This window comes from Lemur catta, chromosome 9 (assembly GCF_020740605.2).
Source record: "Lemur catta isolate mLemCat1 chromosome 9, mLemCat1.pri, whole genome shotgun sequence".
Lineage (NCBI taxonomy): Eukaryota > Metazoa > Chordata > Mammalia > Primates > Lemuridae > Lemur > Lemur catta.
The window spans coordinates 27,523,883-27,543,509 of NC_059136.1; the positions used below are offsets into that span (position 1 = coordinate 27,523,883).

At 49.1% G+C, this 19,627-nt stretch overlaps 1 protein-coding gene across 1 annotated transcript in view; it reads left to right on the top strand.

The window, feature by feature from the left end:
- Nucleotides 1-19,627, top strand: part of COL22A1 (collagen type XXII alpha 1 chain) — a 253,599-nt gene that overhangs the window by 136,661 nt on the left and 97,311 nt on the right. The window contains exons 24-31 of the mRNA XM_045561068.1: nucleotides 4,356-4,409; nucleotides 5,131-5,184; nucleotides 7,391-7,444; nucleotides 8,516-8,569; nucleotides 12,766-12,810; nucleotides 13,427-13,489; nucleotides 13,944-13,997; nucleotides 19,147-19,188. Coding sequence (XP_045417024.1) covers nucleotides 4,356-4,409; nucleotides 5,131-5,184; nucleotides 7,391-7,444; nucleotides 8,516-8,569; nucleotides 12,766-12,810; nucleotides 13,427-13,489; nucleotides 13,944-13,997; nucleotides 19,147-19,188 — 420 coding nt within the window. The remainder of the gene's footprint in view (nucleotides 1-4,355; nucleotides 4,410-5,130; nucleotides 5,185-7,390; nucleotides 7,445-8,515; nucleotides 8,570-12,765; nucleotides 12,811-13,426; nucleotides 13,490-13,943; nucleotides 13,998-19,146; nucleotides 19,189-19,627) is intronic.

Sequence of the window (19,627 nt, forward strand, 5' to 3'; positions counted from 1 at the left end):
GCAGGGGGATCCGCTCAGGGACACCCTCTGCTAAGTAGACACCTGGCTTCAACTCCGATCCCTCTCTCCCCAGGTGACCTTGGCCTTCAATTCTCTTAGTCCCCCTTATTTGTCAATGCAGCATCACTGCACAACCCCCACAGGGTACCACAGTGTGGGCAAAACAGGGAACTCCTGGCACCCCGTGCCTGGCACTTGCAGGCGTTCAGACTTCCTTCATTCTTCCTTGCCCCCCACATCACAGTCCCAAGCCCTCCCCATGCCCCAGCCCTCCCTACAGATCAGTGCAAGTGTGTAACGCTGAAGCAGCGCCGGGGGAGAATGTGCGGAGTGAGAGCCAGGGAGACGCAGGCCCAGATCCCAGCCCGCACCACTTTCTGGCTGAGGGGTCTCGAATAAGCTACCCAACCCTTTGAACTTTGGTCTCATCATTTGTTAAAAATAATAATAAAAATAAAAGGAGGGCAATATAAAAATAAAAGGAGGTTGAAGAGAAGCACGGGACCATGACAGGAGATAATGAGGTCCCCAAAGTACAGGGAACACCAGGTAATCAAACGGTGGCTGTCCCTGTTCTGGACATGTTGGCAGCAAGCAGTGGGCACAGGTAGTTTCTGGGCTCTTCTGCCTGGTCCTCCCAGAGCTGCGGTAAAGCAGCCGGCTTCAGCATGGCCTGGGACTGGGCACCTCCACCTCCACCCCAGCCTCCCCGGGGTGGTAGTCACCCATCTATTGTGCATTGGCAGGGAGGCACCCACCCAGGAAACTGCCCACTGCACTTCAGAAGTCAATTTTTACAGTTGCTGACATGAAAGTGTTGCATGAATGATGGGCACCTTGGATGCAATCTGAGATTCATTTCTATACCTCTCATTCCGGTCGGGATACGGCAAGGAATAGGAATATATGAGCCATCATAATTCACAGTTTTCTAAAGATTTCACATCGACTGTGGCACTTTGCTGCTAATAATGAAAAATGGAATGTTTTTTGTCTTTGTTTTATGACCTTGCTTCCTAGTGAGCAAAGCTTGTATATTTTAAAATTCACTGTCAGTGTAGTTCTATCAAATTATTTTAAGCTACAATTTTTTTTTCTACGACTCTTTGTTTGCTACCCTGGAAAATATATTTCATTCTTTCATTTTTAACTTTGAAGTCATTTCCATTCAGAAAACCTTTACTGAATGCCAGACGTTGAGCTGGGTGCTACAGATACAAATATTACCAGGCTTTTCGTGACCGGGGTTTGCCAGTAATCATGCACCTTGATGTATTTGGGGAGCTCAGTGGTTCAGACTCAGGCAATATGGAGTTTGCATATGTACTACCTGGTACCCTGGGTTGGATCTTACATGATGGACTCACAGCTGTGCGTAGGCCAGCCACCCCTGAACTAGGAAGCCAGGTTCCTATAGCCGTCTGTCGTTCCCTCTGTCGTTCCCTCTGCTTCATGCTTTCTGACATGCCAATGTGCCCACCGCTCCTGGGCCTGGGCGCTGCATCTGAATGCCAGCGTGCTCTAACATCAGGCAATTTTCCTCCAAGTCCCAGTTCCTTGTTACAGAGTGGGATGAACGAGACCTGCTTGCCATGACCATTGGAGGGCTCAAATGTGGTCAGTGCTTGAAGGTGGGGGTGGAGGTAGCTGATTCCCTGTCCTACTCCTGTGGTGCTAGTTTGTCCTCCCTCCCCTTGTTATGTTTGCATGATTTTCATTGCTGCTGCTGCTGGTGTGTGGAGGTAGGCTAATGACTAATTCCCGTACCTGCTGGCTCATCAGAAAGTCACTGACCTCTGGGACCTGCCCTGACCTGTGGTCAGCCTCTGAGTCTAAAGAAAGGGCCTGTGAACCTGTGTTTATGATGAGCTTTCTAGGTGCTTCTGCAGCAGGAGCCACATATCTCTCCCCACTGCAGATGATGGCTGTGTAACCTCAGCTGGGGTCCTGACCCTCTCTGGGCCTCAGTATTCTTCATTGTCAAACAAGGAGGTTTAATTTCCACAGATGATCATTAAAGATCCATCAACTCTAACATGCTGTGAGACTCTAAAACCAGCAAACACGGCATTCCAGGGTGTTTGCAAGAGGTAAAGAAGGCAGGGAGGTGGGGTCAGAGTGATGGGCAGGTCAGGAGCCTGGTGTCCTGGGATTCCTATTTTGGAAGAGCACAAAACACCCCTGGGGCCACGGCATAGCTGGGGATGGAAGGAGAGAGGAAAAGTAAATGCATCCAAATTGCTAGCAGAGGGAGGGCTGGACCCTCGGATAAGCTCTGTGGGGCTGGGGGTTCTGGGAGACCCTCAAAGATCATATTGGAGTCCAATTAGATTGCCTGGAATGTGCCTCTGGAGTGGGGGGAGCTGAGGGTGTCGCTGCAGGGCTCCTGCTTTGGCAAGAGAGGTGAGCAGAGCCGGGCTGGAGCGGCCCGTGTGCTTCTTAAGGCTGAGCGCTCAGTGGGGTTAGGAGGGGTCTTCCTTGGGGCCTCGCTCAGCCCTCATCCATCAGGGAGGACCCAGGTCGTACCGCCCAGGGCACCCTGCAGCCCTGCCTGGGCCCGCAGGTGCTCCGGCTGTGAGCAGATGAATACGATGAGCGCAGATGCTAGGGGACTGAGCGAGCGCCAGAGAAAATGAGGCCCAGGTGCCCGGCAAAGTCCCATGTGGTTAATGGTCTCTTTCAATGCCTGTTTTGCTGCACCTGTGCCTCCAGAGGGCGCACGGGGAACAGTCCCCGGATGCAGCCTCCTCGGCCGCTTTGTAGCGTTTATCGCCCTCGCGCGGCCACGTGGTGGTATTTCTTCTGAACGCAGAGCTCAACTCGGGTGACTCCGTTTACTGAGCACCTGCCGGGGGCCCGCCCCGCGCTGTGCCCGATGCAGAGGGAAGGAGCCCGGCCTGCCCTCCCGGGTCTGCATTCAGAGGAGCAGGTGTGCGAGCCTTGAGCGTGAGGAGGGGGAGATTCATTCCACCTGAGGAGGGGGAGAGGCTCTGGGAAAGGTGGCCGCGCGAAGGCAGGTGTGGCGTGGGGAGGCGGGGAGGGCATGTCCGGAGGCCGCCTGCGCAAGCAGAAGTGCTCTGTGCCCCCAGGATTGGGTGGGGCAGTGGCAGGCAGTGATGAGGTGAGGTTGTGAACACACCTGGAAGGACATTATCCCTTCGAAAACGGGAGGCCCGAGGCTTCTCCAGCTGTGGAGTAACTGGTTGCTCTAAAACGAGTGGTCCCTGGGCGGGGGGGTTGTTGGGAACCTATAAATTCTCAGAACACGGGGCCCGTGTTCCCTCCCTCCTGCCTCCTCCCGACTACAGCCGCCTTACTAAACACACGTGTGACCCACACGTGTCTTCCTAGGTGCCTTTAGTTCTTCCTAAGACTACACGGGAAGTCCCAAATCCTCCTACTGGGACCCAAGGTCTCTGTCCTGGCCCTGGGCAGGCCCGCACTGTCCTCATACAGAACTCTTGGCTGTTGCTCAAACCACAATACCTTGACCGGCAGCCTTCATGCACGAGGCGCCCCTGCCTGTCTGCCTGGCCAGTGGGTGATTTCCTGGGCTGTCTTAGGACTCAGGCCCTTGCCTCCCTCCCACCAGGTGCAGAGAGTCCCTCCCTGCTCTGTGCTCCTGGGTTTACTCCGGCCTTTCTCTTGTTCTAACCTCACGACCTGTCTGGCTGCTCCTCCCCTGCCCACCTCTCGCCCTCACCCAGGACCAAAGCTGTCCTACATTTCTGTTGACTGACAGTGGCTGCTTCTGTTCCTGGACATTGAGGGTCCCCTAAAGTATAAGTGCAGGCGATGGATGATTGAAATAATGGATGAATCTAGGGCTGGCGAGCAGCTGTCGTGACTGGTCTGCATAGAATCACCAGGAAAACGTTCAGAAGTACAGATGTGGGGCCCCACCCACCCCAGGCCCAGGCCTGCAGAATCAGAGGGTCTTGGCTGAAACCCACACTATTCACCCTAGGTGATTCTGACACTGACTTCAGCTCCATACCATGACTCACGATTGGGAACTACTGTTCCAGAAGATCTTTGTTAAGGGGTCAGCCCATCGTGTGTATGCATGCCTGCACGAACATACGTGTTTACTTTAAATGTTCAAATATTTTAAATATATAGCAGAATAGAGAATACACAGACGGTCATATATCCAAGTATGATGCATGTCAGCATTTTGCAAATTTTACTTCAAATCTTTTCTTTTTGCTTTTGTTCTTTCTGTTTGAAAAACAAGACATTACAAACAAAGCCCCCGCCTCGTCACCATGCGCCCTTCCCTTTGTGTCTCTCCATGGCAGCTTGTGTGGCTGGTCTGGGCACTTTATAACCCCCCCCCATTGCTTTCTTCACAGGGCCCCCCAGGACCACCTGGTGTCCCAGGCCCCCCCGGACCTGGAGGCCCTCCGGTAAGACTGGTGTTGATTTCTTCTCACAAGGGCAGTTAGATGGTGATTTTCTGGCCTGTGGGAGCCGATGACATCTTTGTGTTTATCACTTGTCTTCTCTCTGCCTGGGTCTAGTGCCAAAGCACAAGCAGGAGGGCCCCCACATGTGGACCCCCCAAGCCTCTGGACTCTCCAACCTTTGGGCCCCATAGGTTAGAATATCACTCCAGCTCATGCAGAGCTCTGGTCAGCTGTTTCTGGAGACATGGTGTGGGACGTACATCAGTCTGGGGTTGCCCTCTCTAGTGTCTTTTAATAGTTTGTGGTTTGGCTTTGAGGCAAATCAGAGGACCAGGGAAAGTGGTTGTCAACATTTCCTCCGCTCCGATTTCTCAGGGGACACCAGGAAAATGTCCTCAAAGTAGGCATAAGGGGCAGGGGGCAGAAACCACCCTTCCCTCTGGGTGGAGCACACCAGCAATCAGAAGAGGGAGGCAGTTCCATCCATCCTACCAGGCAGCAGTAAATATGACGGGGGCCCCAGCACAGACCAGACGAGCCGTGGATATGTGGGCCTTGCAGGTGCAGCCACTCCTGCTTCCCAGTGGCCAGAGTGAGGATGGCAGAGGGCCCTGGGACCTCCTCAGCACCAGAGGCCTAGGCCTGTGCCAGGAAGACACTGGGCCAAGGATCTGACCTCCAAATAGTTCAGACTAACAGTTTTCATGTGGTCCCCTTTCAGGGTTTACCTGGAGAGATCGGCTTCCCAGGCAAACCTGGGCCTCCCGGGCACGCGGTGAGTATCTCTGAGCATCTCCCTGCCCCTCTGTAGCTCAGTCAGGAATGACGGGGCCTTGCAGCTGGCTCAGGGCTGCTTTCCCAACCTGATGGCTCCTTAGTCAGTGGGGACCAAGGCCTGGCACTCAGCCCCCAGAATCGGGCCTTCTGTGGAGGTTTCCTTGTGCCCTGCCTGCTGAGATGTGTCCAAAGCCCTGGCTACTCTCCTCAGGCCACTGCCCTTGATCTTGTCACCCAAAGACATATTCAAAAATCCTTTGCTGTTGAAGGTGGGCCCAGTTGTCCTTAAGGGACACCCGAGGGACCAGAAGCAATGTGCACGGAGATTGAGGAAAGGCTGGGTGTGGCAAACTCTTCCGCTATCATCCTGATTGTGTTTCCTCACCCAGCAAACTGAGAGACCCTGAGTGTCTCAGGGGCCTTTTAATTTCTTTTAAGTCTGGTGAGTGGAGCTCAGCAAACCTTAGTGTCTGCCCATGTGGGAGGGACACGGGTACAGTTAGATGTGTCCCCTTGCCATAGTGGTGTGCAGCTTGTCAGGGCGGAATGGCAGGGTGGCCTGTGAGCACTCTGGTGCCCGGTGGATGAGTCCTGGATGGACCCCATGGTCTGCCCCCAGGGAAGCCTCTGCTCCAGTGTCATGGACTTCCTTCCCCTAGTTCTCCCTTGGGGAACTCCCTAGAGGGAAGGCTCGGCTAGGGGTGACCTATGTAACCCCCAGCACTGATGGAGGATGCAGATGCAAGACGAGGGTGTCAGACATAAATCCAGGGTTGTGATGGATGCTCAGGTGAACTGACTCACATCCAGAAGGAACACCATGCCAGGTGAATGCACCGTTACCTACAAACATTCCCGGGACAACAGCATTGTCACCAACAAATATTTTACGCAAGTGATGGGGCTGTCTGAAAATTCAAATACATTGACAATCTCTTCTGAGCTAAAGGGTTCATCAAAAAGTATTTATATTAGTGTGAACATTTAGAAGAGGGGAGGGTGTTATGAGAAGAGAAAAAGATAGTCAAAGGCATTCACAGTCTATCAGGATGAGGCTGTAGCCAGAGAAGGCTGGAAGCATCGCTTTTGACTTTGACATTCGCTCTTGGTCAAGATCATGCTTTTGTGGACCCAGTGGCCTTAAACCCCCAAACAAGCCCTTCCTCCTACCCTTCCAGAAGCCTTAGCTTCCAGCATACCAGCTGTATGCAGGTGGGGCTCTCCTTTCGATAGTCACCAGTTCAGGCTGGAGACACAGGGAGACATGATTCTTAAATTGGGTGGCAGCAGGTTTTGTGGGTGAAGAATCACCAGGGTATAAAAACCATTAACTTTTGAATAGCACTAATAGCTGTTAAAGCAAAAGCACATGGGAGACTCTGTTGGGGAAAATGATTTCCCTTATATCAGTCTGGGCGAGTGTGTACGTACCTGATATGGCATTTAAGGAACATGGAAAAAGGAGAAGATCAAATGGAAGGAAGGGGCCTGGAGGCGTGGAGCCAGGAGGCCTGGGTTTAAACTCTGTGGGTCCCCAGCACTTGCCCTGTGGCCTCGTGTAAGTCACTCAACCTTCAGAGCCTTTGGCTCCTGACCTGCAAGCAGGTGCAATGACATCTGTCCTGCCACATTGTAAGGATGGTGGTCGAGGAAGCACCTCGTATTGGAAAATACAACACAGAGCTCCTGAGTGTCGTCATAGGAAACAAAAAGCAGTCATGCCAAATCATGCCAGCTGGTTGAATTCTTGCCTTTTCGAAGGACAAGAGGAAGGGAGCACGGTAATGGGAGGGGAGACAGATGGCAGAGAGATTCTGGAGAGGAGAGAGTTGGAGTAATGTGGATGGTGTTGTCCCCAGGGGCCTCTTTGAAGCTTAGGGTAGAAATGAAGCCATCAGAAGAAGTTTTGGAAAGTGTCCTGCCCCCCCACCCCATAACCTACCCTCCACGTATGGCCAGGGTACTAGAAATTGTTCATGAACCAGATAGTGATATTTGATTCAATCACAACAGAATGTGTAAAGGAAACATGGTCCAACAGACACCACAGTCACCCTGGAGAGAGGCAGCAGCTGATGAGCAGGGACGGCCCTGGCCTCCTGGTTTCTGGCTGCAAAATCAGCTCCTGGCTTGAAACATCTCGATACTATGCTTTCCTAAAAATGCCTTTGCATTTTTATTTTATGTTTTCCCTCTTGGCCCAGGGACCACCTGGAAAGGATGGGCTGAATGGACCACCAGGCCTGCCAGGATCCAAGGTTGGTACTCCTGGGTTGGTATCTGTTTGGGAACCCAAAACACAGAAGGAAAAGAAATTCTTGATTGTTGGTGAATTTTAAAATAAGCTGATTGCCTGAGCCTTGGATCAGGACTCAGCCGAAATGTTTAGAGTTACAAGGTCAGATGTAGGAGAGCTCTTTATTTCTTCTTAGATAACTTGGGAAGGATTTGGAAGCTTTGGGCTTTAGAATTAATCTGCTAAGCATATGTATTTTATTTTCAGGAAGGAAAAACTTTCAGATACCCTTACTAACGCAATAAGAGACCTCAATTTTAAAAATATTCTAGTGGGGCTTATTATAGTAGGATTATTAAGGTAAAAGTCAGAGGTTAAATATCATAAAATTGGGAAGCAAATAGAGTTTAAATCCTTCAAATGTGCAACTATAGAACTATACAACACATTTTAACAAATGAATGTTACTCTTTCACAGCAAACATACAGGGCTCAAATATGCATGTCAACCGTCCTTGAAAGGCAGCCATTACAGGAAACTTGAGTATTATGGGAACTTTGCTGTCCTTTTCAATAAGCAGACTTAGAAACTCAACTATTTTGGTGACAAAATGCACATTAAATATGGATTTAGCTTAATTGTATGTAAATATTCTACGTCCTTCTCTCTTATCTTTTAAGACAAAGGACAAATGGCTAACCAAGAATTTGGGATTTAGTTTAATTGTATGTAAATATTCTGCATCCTTCTCTCTTATCTTTTAAGACAAAGGAAAAATGGCTAACCAAGAATTTCATATCTTCAGAAACACTTATGCAACAACCTCCTTACTCTAAATCTCCCTAGAAGAAAAGAGTGCCAGTTCTGCTAAATTATATTTTTATAAATCAAAGTTAGAGCTGCTGCATAAAGATCTGGGAGGTGGGATGATCTGCTATGTGTGATGACCATGGTTAGGAGATCACGCAGAATTAACGGAGTCCAAAACCACCAAGTACAAGTAGTTCTCTTCCTTAAATCTGTAACTAGCAGTGAGTATGTTTAGTCCACATGTGGCCCTGTCCTGTAAACTATGCTTTGTGTTCCTTCCAGGGAGAGCCGGGAGAAAGAGGGGAGGACGGTCTGCCTGGAAAACCTGGCCTCAGGGTATGGACTTCTCCTCCCATTAAGCTGGGTATTCCAGACGGTGTGTTTGGGACTGTGTGTGAGCCTCAACTTCTCACGGGCAGAGGCTGTGTCAGCTGGAACCTGGCAGAAAACAGATAGGAAAATTGAAAAGGGGCTATTTCAACACCTTAGAGGACATATAGGATTAACATTAATTGGGTGTTGGGCAGATGTGGGGGGGAGGGGATGGGTGCATACATACATAATGAGTGTGATGTGCACCGTCTGGGGGATGGACACGCTTGAAGTTCTGAAGGGAGGGGAGGGCAATATATGTAACCTAAACTTTTGTACCCCCATAATATGCTGAAATAAAAACAAAAAAGGGGGCATGGACAGGGTTAAGGGGCTCTAACCAGGAATGGCAACACACTGGCTAGAGCCATGACCATCCCCAGGACAGAGGGGCAGGGGGAGGGTGTGGGTCGTGGAGCCCAGAGAGACCTGGAGCTGGGGAAGGGGCCGTTCCTGTGAGAGCTGTGGCCTTGGGGAGAAGAGCACCATCACTGTCTAGGTCATCCTGGCAGGCAGGGAGCGAGGGGGACAGGCCCACTGCACACTCTCTCGCTGGTGCGCGCTCGCTCTCTCAGCTCTGTGCTCCTGCCGGTGCTCCCCAGTGGCTGAACCCACAGACAGCCAGAAGGCAGGGACGCCTGGCTGATGCAGTCTGTAGAGTTCAGCCCTCTTCAGCTTCCAGTGGGTGGAGACGTGTGAGAAACAGATCCAAGGGAGAAATGGGGGCTCCTCAGCATGTGATTTGGGGGAGGCACCCCCTGACAGCGGGCAGCCCCGAGTGCCCTGTGGTGACAACTGCCACTCTGCACAGGCTCCCTCCAGGAATGCTGTGTCCCTATGAAGCTTTCCTGATGCGCTGCAGCCTCATGGTTTGCTTTGAGGCCCTCAGCTCAGGTCTGGCCTGGGCTCAAATGCAGCAAGCACAGACTACAGAGGGCTGGCCCGTGTGTGGAGTCTGTGCACATGCATGTGCATGTGCACAGGAACCTGTGGTTCTGGGGGAAACTGGTTCTCCAGACTGGAGGTTGTGTGGGGAGTTCTCTCCACCCCCCACAGGGATCCCTCTCTTCCAGAGGATGAATGATTCAGGGGCAGTGACTGGGTCTTGGTCACCTTTGGATCTCCCACTCCTCAACCACAGTCAGGCCCTGCAGACGTATTCAGTAAGGGCTTACTGGATGGAGAAGCACAGGAGCGGCCTGGACTCCACACAGTGGCGGTGCTGACCTCATGGAAGGGCATGTCTCAGGTCATCTCTTTCTGGCCAGTGAAGGTGCTGGTGGGCAAATATCCCCTGTGGTTTCACTCTTCATATAATAGTCATTCTGTAGAAGACAAAATTAAAATGGAGCTGCAAAAGCACAGATTACATTGCACCCAGCTGACTCAGGCACACCTAGGTTTTCTCAAACTGTGCAGAGAGTGTTGCCTAGAGCCACCTGCAGACTCTGGTTCCCTGGACTCTAGGTCCTTGCGCTCCCAGTCAGGGCACCAGCGAGTCCCCCGTCACACCTGCAGGCACAGCAGCCTCCTATGTTCAGGTTCCATATAGGCATTTAAAAAGTATTTATAATGATCCCCAGATCGTTAAAATGTAATGATATGCAATTTGCTGTGTTTCTTTGTTTTCATGCGTATCCTGAGGTGGTTGTCTGTAGGGAGGTGAATCACTTGGTCTTAAAAGCACCCAGGCCACCTTTTAATGTCTGATTGATTGGTTGAAATTCTATCACTTTCCAGAAAGAATTTAAAGCATGTGTATAGGTTTGCTGCTTCTTTTTTGCATTCTGGACTTCAAGGATTTTACAGAGTTAATATCTTATAGTTGTGTTTTCTCAAATTTGTGAATTTGCAAATCCTTCTAGGTTTATATTGTATGAATTTCAGCTTTCTATTCAGTAGTGAAGAAATCTGTTCCCATCGAGTTTGCTACACAGGGTCCTGCAGATGAAAATGATTGATTATGAGAATTACTGGGATAAAATTAGAGGTACTGTTGGGGATTTCTCTAGTTTTTCAATGTATATGTTTTATATTTTGGATAATCACAGATCGAAGGATTCAGAGAAGTTTATGGCTACATCTTGCATGTGTCATTTTTGTACAATTCTAGTGCTCTGTGTTTGAAACATTTCTCTGGAAAGTTTAAAACTGAACATCTGCAGTTACGATGCTCTTATGACGCAGTCATAGTCCCAGGAGAGACGTGGCATGGGGTCTAGTTACCTTATTTTGACCAGGTGCCAAGTGAAGATACAAATTCTTTTCCAAGATGATTGTGAGTAAGTCACAGATGGCAGATTTGCAAGAGTCCACCCACGGAGTGGAGCTGTTTGCAGTGCGAGCAGAAGCACCAGTGTTTTGGGGCTCACGTCAGAAATTCAAGATGCCCAGCCACTTGCATTGTGCCTTGGGATTGGGGTTCACAACACAAATTCAGGGGGCACTTCAGATAGTCTTCAACATTTTTCTCTAACCAAACTCAGCCACTTATCCTGCCTCAGCATGTAAGAAGCGGTTCCCTCTGCAAATGTGTTGCCATCCTAGCAGATTTAAAGCGGCAATTTGAGTGACGAGTATTTGCACAATTCTGGTTAGAGCAATTCTTGTTAATTGTGCTTGTAAACACTGGGAATTGATGGGAGCATTGGAGTGTGTCTAGCATCTCAATATGTGCTGATTTCAGATGCCAGTTACTGTTATGGCACCAGAGCTACAGGATGAAATGGGTGCTTATGCTGAACAACGCTTTGGGTTACTTTTTTTTCCTTGTCTTCCACTCTGATAAGTGGTGGTGCTGGACTTCACTACCAGTTGAGTCTGGCATAGCTACAGAGCTCCAGGGAAGATCCGTATGCACATGCACACCACCTGCTCATTCATTCATTCGTGTGTCCACTCACTTCTCAGAAACTTACATTTCCTTATGAAATCTGCACCAAAAGTTTTACTCAATAGCATAATGAATGTTAGAAAGAAATTGTCATTCAAGAAGTTAGTGATTTTAAAGACACACCATTGGTTAAAAATTATAATCTCTCACCACTACCTTGTACTTCTGTTCCCGGATGAATGCTAACTTGGTAAACGCAGCAGCCTGATGCCTTAGGATAAGGGTAGTGTCCCTTACATCAGCCTGAACACAAAGTGCTACTTAGGAGCTGTCTTAGTCCCTTCAGGCTGCTATGATAAAATACCTTAAAAGGGGCAATTTATAAACAGTATCACCTTATTTCCTATAGCATTGGAGGCTGGGAAGTGCAAGATCAAGGTGCCAGCAGATTTTGGGCTCGTAAGGGCTCTCTGCTTCATAAATGGCACTTTATATCTATGTCCTCACATGGTGGAAAGGTAAAAGGGCTCCCTCAAGCCTTTTTTATAAGGGCACTAACCCCATCCATGATGGTGGAGCCCTAATGAACTCATCACCCCAAAACGCCCCACCTCTTAATACCACCACATCGCAGATTATGTTTCAACATATGAATTTTGGGGGGACACATTCAGGCCATAGCAGGAACCTAATGGCTGAGGACAAAACTTCCAAACTACAAGAACCAGTGTGTACTGCTTTGGGGCATGCTTAACATAAGCTTGGTTGTTTAACAGAATGTCACCCAAGACTGGCTTTCATTGTAACACACCATGGGAAAGGAGAAATAAAACTGTTACCTAACTCTAAGACTACCTGTGTTTATGCATGGAGACTGAACAACAATCTCGGGACACCTAGTTGGCTTGGACAGGTTCATTTCCAGCTTCCCCTTTGTCATTGGACCCAGCATGGAGTCTCGGTTTCCTTAATATGCAGCAAGACTCAGAGATGGGGTCGCTCTGGGAGTCATATATTTTGAATTATAAGCATTTAAGCTTGAGGTGAATGGATTCAACCTGTATAAACTCTATGGGGCAATCCCAGGAATTGTTTCTTTTGGGGGAGGCAAAAGACAATATGGGGAGTGTGGACCCCCTCTCTCCAGAAATACTAACACTTTGGTTTTCAGAGCCCATAACTCTTGACCCTGTCACCAGGCTACATACTTGAGAACTAAGGGCTGTGCCTGGCAGGTGCTGGGGTTGTGCGGGGCCGGCTGGGGAGTGACAGGCGTCTCCATAGGTGTGAACGAAAGGTAATAGAGTGTCTGTTATTCCATTTCCAGGGTGAAGTCGGGGAGCAGGGCCTGGCAGGCCGACCTGGAGAGAAGGTCTGTTCATGCCTTTATGCATTCATTTCATTCATTCATTGTTATACGCTAGGTCTCATATAAATTCTTCAAACACCAAGAGCAATAAATCCTGTTCTTTGGGAGCTCACTATATTAATTTTACACATTCATTTATTTACTCAATAATCATCAGCATGTCCTATGCATCAGTGGCTGTGTTGGGCATTGGGTCACAGCCATGAACCAGGATAAACTGGATGTTGAAGGACAATTGAACAGGTGTAGTGAGTGGTGACATGCAGGTGTGGGGGCACAGGAGAGAGCTTTGCAGACTCAGGGACTGTCAGGAACGATGGCGAGGAGGTGGTCTTGTGGCTGAGTCCTGAAGGATGAAGAGGATTTAGACACCAAGAAAGGCAAAATAGGGGTTCTCGGGAAAGGAAACAGAGTGGACAAGAGCTCGGGGCCGCCATGGACAAAGGCTCTGGAATCCACCTTTCCCCACTACAGTGCTTTCTATGTGACTTCCACAAAGCCAGAAGATGTCAGGGGCGGGGGGACAGCAGGGCCTGGAGAGCACAGGGCCTGGCCACAGGAGCGCTTTCCCTGGGGAGAGCCTTCTCATTGACGCCCAATGGACATGTTGTCTTCACAGGGAGAAGTGGGCCTCCCTGGTCCTCCGGGCTTCCCGGGTGTGCGGGGAGAGAAAGGAAACCCTGTAAGTATGGCAGCTTCCCCTCCACCCGGCCCCTCACCTGTGCCCATGGAGAGTGGCCCCCTGGAGTCTCTGCCCCTTGTGGGGAGGTTGTGGGTGAAGCATGTATTCCCCAGTGTTGATACAAGGGGGTGGGAGGGGAGTGGCCTGCCTGGGTCCACGGGCTGCTGCAAAGGACAGTGGCTTGGGGTGGAAAGGGCAGAGCATCTTCAGATGGGATTGATGGGAACGCGCAGGGGAGGCGCCATCTGTCAGGTGCCAGGAGGAGAATTAGGGGCTTCCCACTCAGCAACAGGATGGCCCTTGGAGTTAGGCCCCACTGGGGCTACTTTTCTGACCAGTCAAGGGCGGGTGTATATATATCTGTATCCCAAAGCCATGTGGCTCTTACCTGGAAAGGGCAGGAATTAAGCTCAGTTTGGGTTCTAATGTTTTCTAATTTTATCTTTTGCTATAGGGAGAAAAAGGTGAACTGGGACTTCCAGGACTGAAAGGTGACCGAGGTGAAAAGGTAGGAGCTACTTGTTCTCATCCCCATCATCAATTATCATTAGTTGCTTTTTTCTAAAGTAAGAGCTTTTCTGCAGAATGTATTGTATCTGTACATTTCTGCAGAACGTATTTGTATGCATGACTCCAGAGCTCCTCTTTGAGAAAACAAGTTAGACATAAACCTCAAACTTTCTTGTTTGCAATTGTTGTAAAATTAAAAAGGAGACAATGATGTCGGAGATGACACATCCAACCGACCATCCGTCCATCCATCCTTTTGTGCCTGTCATGCTTGAGCACCTACCCTATGCTGCATTCGGCCTGTTTATGTTCAGTCTCTCTCTGAGTACTGCTACAACTCTAGAAGGTAGAGATTCCTGACTGTGTTTGTTGAGGGTGATGGAGGCTCAAAGGGAGCATAAGGAATTTGCTGTGAATCAAACCTCGTGTGCCCTACAGCAGTGTCAGTTCTCCTGCATCATACATGAACCTGACATGTCCCTGCTGTATGGTTGAGCCTGGAGCCAGCCTCTGTCTCAGTAAAGGGGAAATAACTGCATTTGCTGAGCCCTACTGTGTGCTCTGCAGTGCACCATTTTCCAACGCCCTCTGCAACAGGCATGGTACCACCAGGAGCAGCATGTTCAAAGTGAACAATTGAAGAGGGTTTAATGAAAGGACCAGTTGGAGGGTATGGACAGTGCCCAGGGGATGGATGGGTTGTGGGGAGGCCCTCCAGGGCTGGGGACAGCAAGAGGTGGGAAGGGCCTGTCCCCAGCAGCCATAGAGGCTGCTTACTGTGGAAGGAGCCTGGCAGCCATCCTGGTCTGGGGCAGGGGAATTGACACATTGAATCCCTGGCCTGGCACAGTCCCAGTCCCTGTCAGCCCTCCCTTCCCTGTGCCCTGAATCTCCTGCCAGACCACTGGACGCCAGAGGGCATGGACAAGAGACCACTGAGGTTGTCTCTTAGGACAGCTGGCAGGATGGAGAAAGGCACAGGAACAAACAGAAAAACCCACAGGTATCAATAAGCACGGTTTGCAGATGTAGAGGACTGACACTCAGAGAGGTTCTGATGTGTGCCCAAAGCTCCAGAATCACGGTGGAGCCTGCCAGCCCGGGTGTCTAACTTTGATGGTTTTGGAGGGAAGCTCCAGATGGCTACTCATCTGGAGTGACACACTGGCAGATGCTGGGAGGAAGGTGTCACTTTTAAAATCACACAGTCAAAGGGTACAAATGCCTACCCTCTGGAATGTTCTTTCACCAAAGCAGGACTGAAAATATGGTGAACCCTAATTTGGCGTGCATGGTCTGAGAAAGGATATCCCCCATGATTTCCATCTCCTAAGGATCAGGGCCAGCCCCAGTCCTTTCTCAGAAGGGCAGCCCCACTTGGAATCCAAGCTATCATGCAGGACAGTGACCGGCCTGGAGCCCCCAGTAGGTGCTTCATCTGTTGCAACTCATGTCAGAGCCCTGGGGAAGGCTGTGCTGATCAGAAAACATCACGGCATTTTTAGAGACCTGCTTGGGAAGAGAGCCCTGTGATTAGTACACTTACATGAACCCCTGAGTCTATGGACTCCAGGGTGTGATGAGGTTTTGTCACGGGGGTGGTGTAGACTGGAGTCAGCACGTGGACCCAAGTTGGCATTTGTTGAGAATTTGTCAACTGGGAAACTGCTAATTAGTTGGGCACATGAGTGAGGCTGTTGTGAAGCCCTATGTGCGCGAGAAGCTTGTGGTCTTGTCTGAAATGCAGAGTCCAAGCGAGCCCTTGCTAAAGCGGCATGAGCTTGAGCCACGCGTGAAGCCCTGGGTTCTATACAAACGATCTATTTTGCAAGTTGCGGTTTCTTGAGTTTCCCATTTCTCACTCTGACCATCCTCATAACGGTGCACTATGAAGTCGTTTTCATTCTGATTCCCATTTTACAGATGAAAGAATGAAGGCACAGAGAGGTGTAGGTCTCTCAAACTTGTAGAACTACAGACAGACAGGACAGAGGGCGGGCGGCGTCGAGGCAGCCGGGCTCCAGAGTACACACCTTTAACCATGGTAACTGACGTCCTTTCAATGGGGTTCCAACTTGTGCCCCCAACCCTAACCCTTTCAGCCCAGTAAAGACACATCCATTTGCTCCAACAGTCATTATTTAACAGAGTCTAATGGAACACTTACCCTCTGCTGGGCCATCAGGAAAAAAATGACAGTGAACAAGACATGGCCTAATCTTCAGAATCTCAGACTCTAGAGGGAGCTGGAGGATGTGGAAATGGCTGGGGACCCCACCGTGAGCAAGGCATTGTGTGAGGTGCTTTGTGCTCAGCCTCTGACCAGATACACCTTGAGTCACAGAGCAACTTTATAAACAGACCCCACCAGAAACAAAACAAAACAAAAATCTCCCTTATGTGTTTATGTGTGTTTGCCTGCAGTTTAGTAGAAAGAGCACCATTCTTGGAGTCAGAACCGTGGCCTGGGTTATGACCCTGGCTCTGCCTGCTGTGCTGCATCTTATCTGACCTTCCTGCGCCTTGGCTTGCTAACCTGAAAATGGTTCTGCTGCCCCCGCTGCAGAGGGTTGTTGTAAAGCATAAACGATGTCTGCTTGCAGAATGACCTGGGGCAGACTCATTACGTGCAGGGCTGTCCTAAGCACTGTCCCTAGAGGGACTCAGGTGATTCTCAGGACAATACTGTGAGGGTGACTTATCAATAGCCCCATTTCATAGATGAGGAAACTGAGGCACAGGAAAGCGAAGTCATTTGCCCTGGCTGCGTGAATAGAGCATGTTGGAGTCAGGATCTGACCCAGCCAGTGCAGCTCCAGAGTCCTGGCTGTCATAGTGCGATGCCGTATGCCGGGCCTACCTCCGGGCTGGCCGAGGAAGTGGTGCTGCGTTCTTCCTCCATGATGACAAGCATGATGCTTGTCAAGCTGCCTCGCTCTCCCAAGTTCACTGTCTCCCCTCCAATTCCCAGCTCTCCTTCTGCCCTGCTCCCTTCTGGGTTCCAGGTGGAAGCTCCCATCTCCCTTCTCTGGGGCTGGAGCCCGAGGGCTTTGCTCCAGACAGATGTTCAGTCTATAAATAGAGGCCTGGATGGAAAGGGCTTTGCGTGGATAAGCCATTCAGGCCTGCTGCATTCGTGGACTTTTCAGAAATGTAATTTCCATTTGAGAAACTCATTTCCAGAATGCAAAGGCTTAGTGAGACCATAAAGCCCTTTTGATTACTTGGGCAGAATTGCCAAGGCCACAGAAGCATCACATTCGAGCTTCCAAAGAATCTGGTTTGCCTTTCTTTTCCTCCAGAGAAATAGGTAATAATGGACGATCTTGGTTAAAAATATACAAAATAGGACATTAAAGCAACATTGCCCTCTTCTGACTATAGGCTGCACATCCCTGCCTCTGTTTCCCCCTTCACCCCCAACCATGAGCATTTACGCCCCACAGCCTCTTGGAAAGTGGGCATGACAATGATAAGAAATGATAATGCTGCTGAGAGTTAAACCACTCGTGGAGAAGCTGGGATTTGTACCCATGCCTGTCAAGTTAATTCCAACACTCACAGATGTTTCTTAGCCAGGCCTCTTTATCAAGGTCAGAGAGACCCCTGGGGTCTAGCCCATCAGGCCCCCTTTTCCTTCCCTGCCCCCAGCTGTCAGCATGAGGAGGCTGTTTCTGGAAGACAGTCTTCACTTCTTCATGTCCTCAGGATTTGAGGACATCTCTCCTCTGACCCCCTTCTGATTTACACCCATCCATGCATTCAGCTAGGAGAACACTCAACTTTGATCATTTGTGCTTTTTAATGGAGAATACATTGGTTTCGATGAGATTGGTCCTAGAGCATGAGTTCAACAATGTCAGGAAGAAAATTAAGTACAATCAGATAAGACACAGTAATGCCGAGAAAGTGTTTTTCTTCCCGAAGCCTCTGGAGCTTCAGTCAGGGTAATGCCACACAGTCCTTAAGAGCATGGATTCTGAGGTTAAAACCAGGCTCAGCCATTGGGTGATTGTGTGACTTTGAGCAGGTTAATTGATGTTTTTATTCCTCAGTTTTTTCATCTGTGAAATGGGGATACATAAATAGCTTAGGGGCATTTTACAAAGATTGAATGAGTTCATACATGTGAAATACATAAACTAGTACCTGGAACTAAATGCTATATGACAATAGGAATAATGGTAGAAAGTGAAATGACAGTTTGGATCATAGTATTATTAGTATTATGATATTACTAAGAGCAACCTTGTCCCTCTCTAAGCCAACTTTATTCATTGATTTGTCCATCTAGTGTCCATATTTGGAAGGCCTGCGATAGACCTAACTTTGGGCTGTTTCAGGAACAGATCTAGGCCTAGACACCTGTTCCTTGGCACCATGTGGCACATGTGAAATGACAGGCTGTGGAGATTGAATTCTCTCATTGTGGGTCCTCCTGCATGGAACAGCTAAAGACTCCTTTCCCCAGGTCAAATGTAACATTTTAGCACCCTCCTTACTGTCTCATCCAGTCCCTACATGATGCTATGATGTGTATGTATTATATTATTATTATTGTTGTTTTACAAAGAGGAAACAAGCCAAAAGAGGTAAAAATAATTTGTAAAATAGTAGAGTTAGGGTTTCAAGCTCAGGTGATTGAACCCCCAAGCCTGTGCTGTTTGCAGGAAGGTAATACTGTCCCTTCTGTTCCCTGAGAACAGCTGCTCCTTCGGAGGGTGTGGGCAAGGCCCACTGGAGTCTCCAAGGGAGCGCCCTTCAAATGCAAATTCACTGTGCTCCAGGGCAGGTGTGGGGAGTGATTGCAATCAGAGGGAAGTGACCTAAATGTCATCAATGGGAAGATGGAAGATGGATGACTTCTTTAGCATATGCACAATGGAATAGCATATAGCAGTGTAAATGATCCACAGCTGCACGTATCAATATAAATACTTCTCAAAAGCACATTTTCATTTGTCTGAAATATTTTATAATTTGGAATGCGTGCATCTACCTACTGATCGATCTGTCTATCTATTAAGGTAGGTGCAGGATGGGTAACCCTGTTGCCTGGGGCCAGCAGTGTTATCAGACTTGTCCCAGCATAAACCCCGAGTTGGCAGAAGGATTAATGGTCATTTGTTTTTCATTTCTTCATCTAGGGTGAAGCCGGCCCTGCAGGTCCCCCTGGGTTACCTGGAACTGTAAGTTACTCTGGTTCTAGTCCTTTCTCCGTTTCTGAATTCCTAAGGTATTGGGATTCCCCCACCACCACTTAGTTATAAATATCTCCTTATTAGAATTTGCTAATGGCCTATTCCTAGGTCTCATAATCCAAAAATATATAAACTTCTCTAAGATCCACACTGTGCTTATTGATTTATTTTATTCAACAAAGGCACATTATTTATAAGGACATGTGCTAGATACTGAGAATACGTATCTGTTTGTTACATATGGGGAAACCGACAAACATATCTGTTTGTCTTCCAGAAGACAAGAAGTAATTTGTCCAGGGTAAGACGGAAACCCCCTCAACCATGGCTGGGATTCACTCTCCCACCCTCTGCAGGTGTCAGGGCAGGTGCTGCAAGGTGGTATTGCATGTCAGTAAGAGCATGGGCTTGGGAGCACAAACAGCTG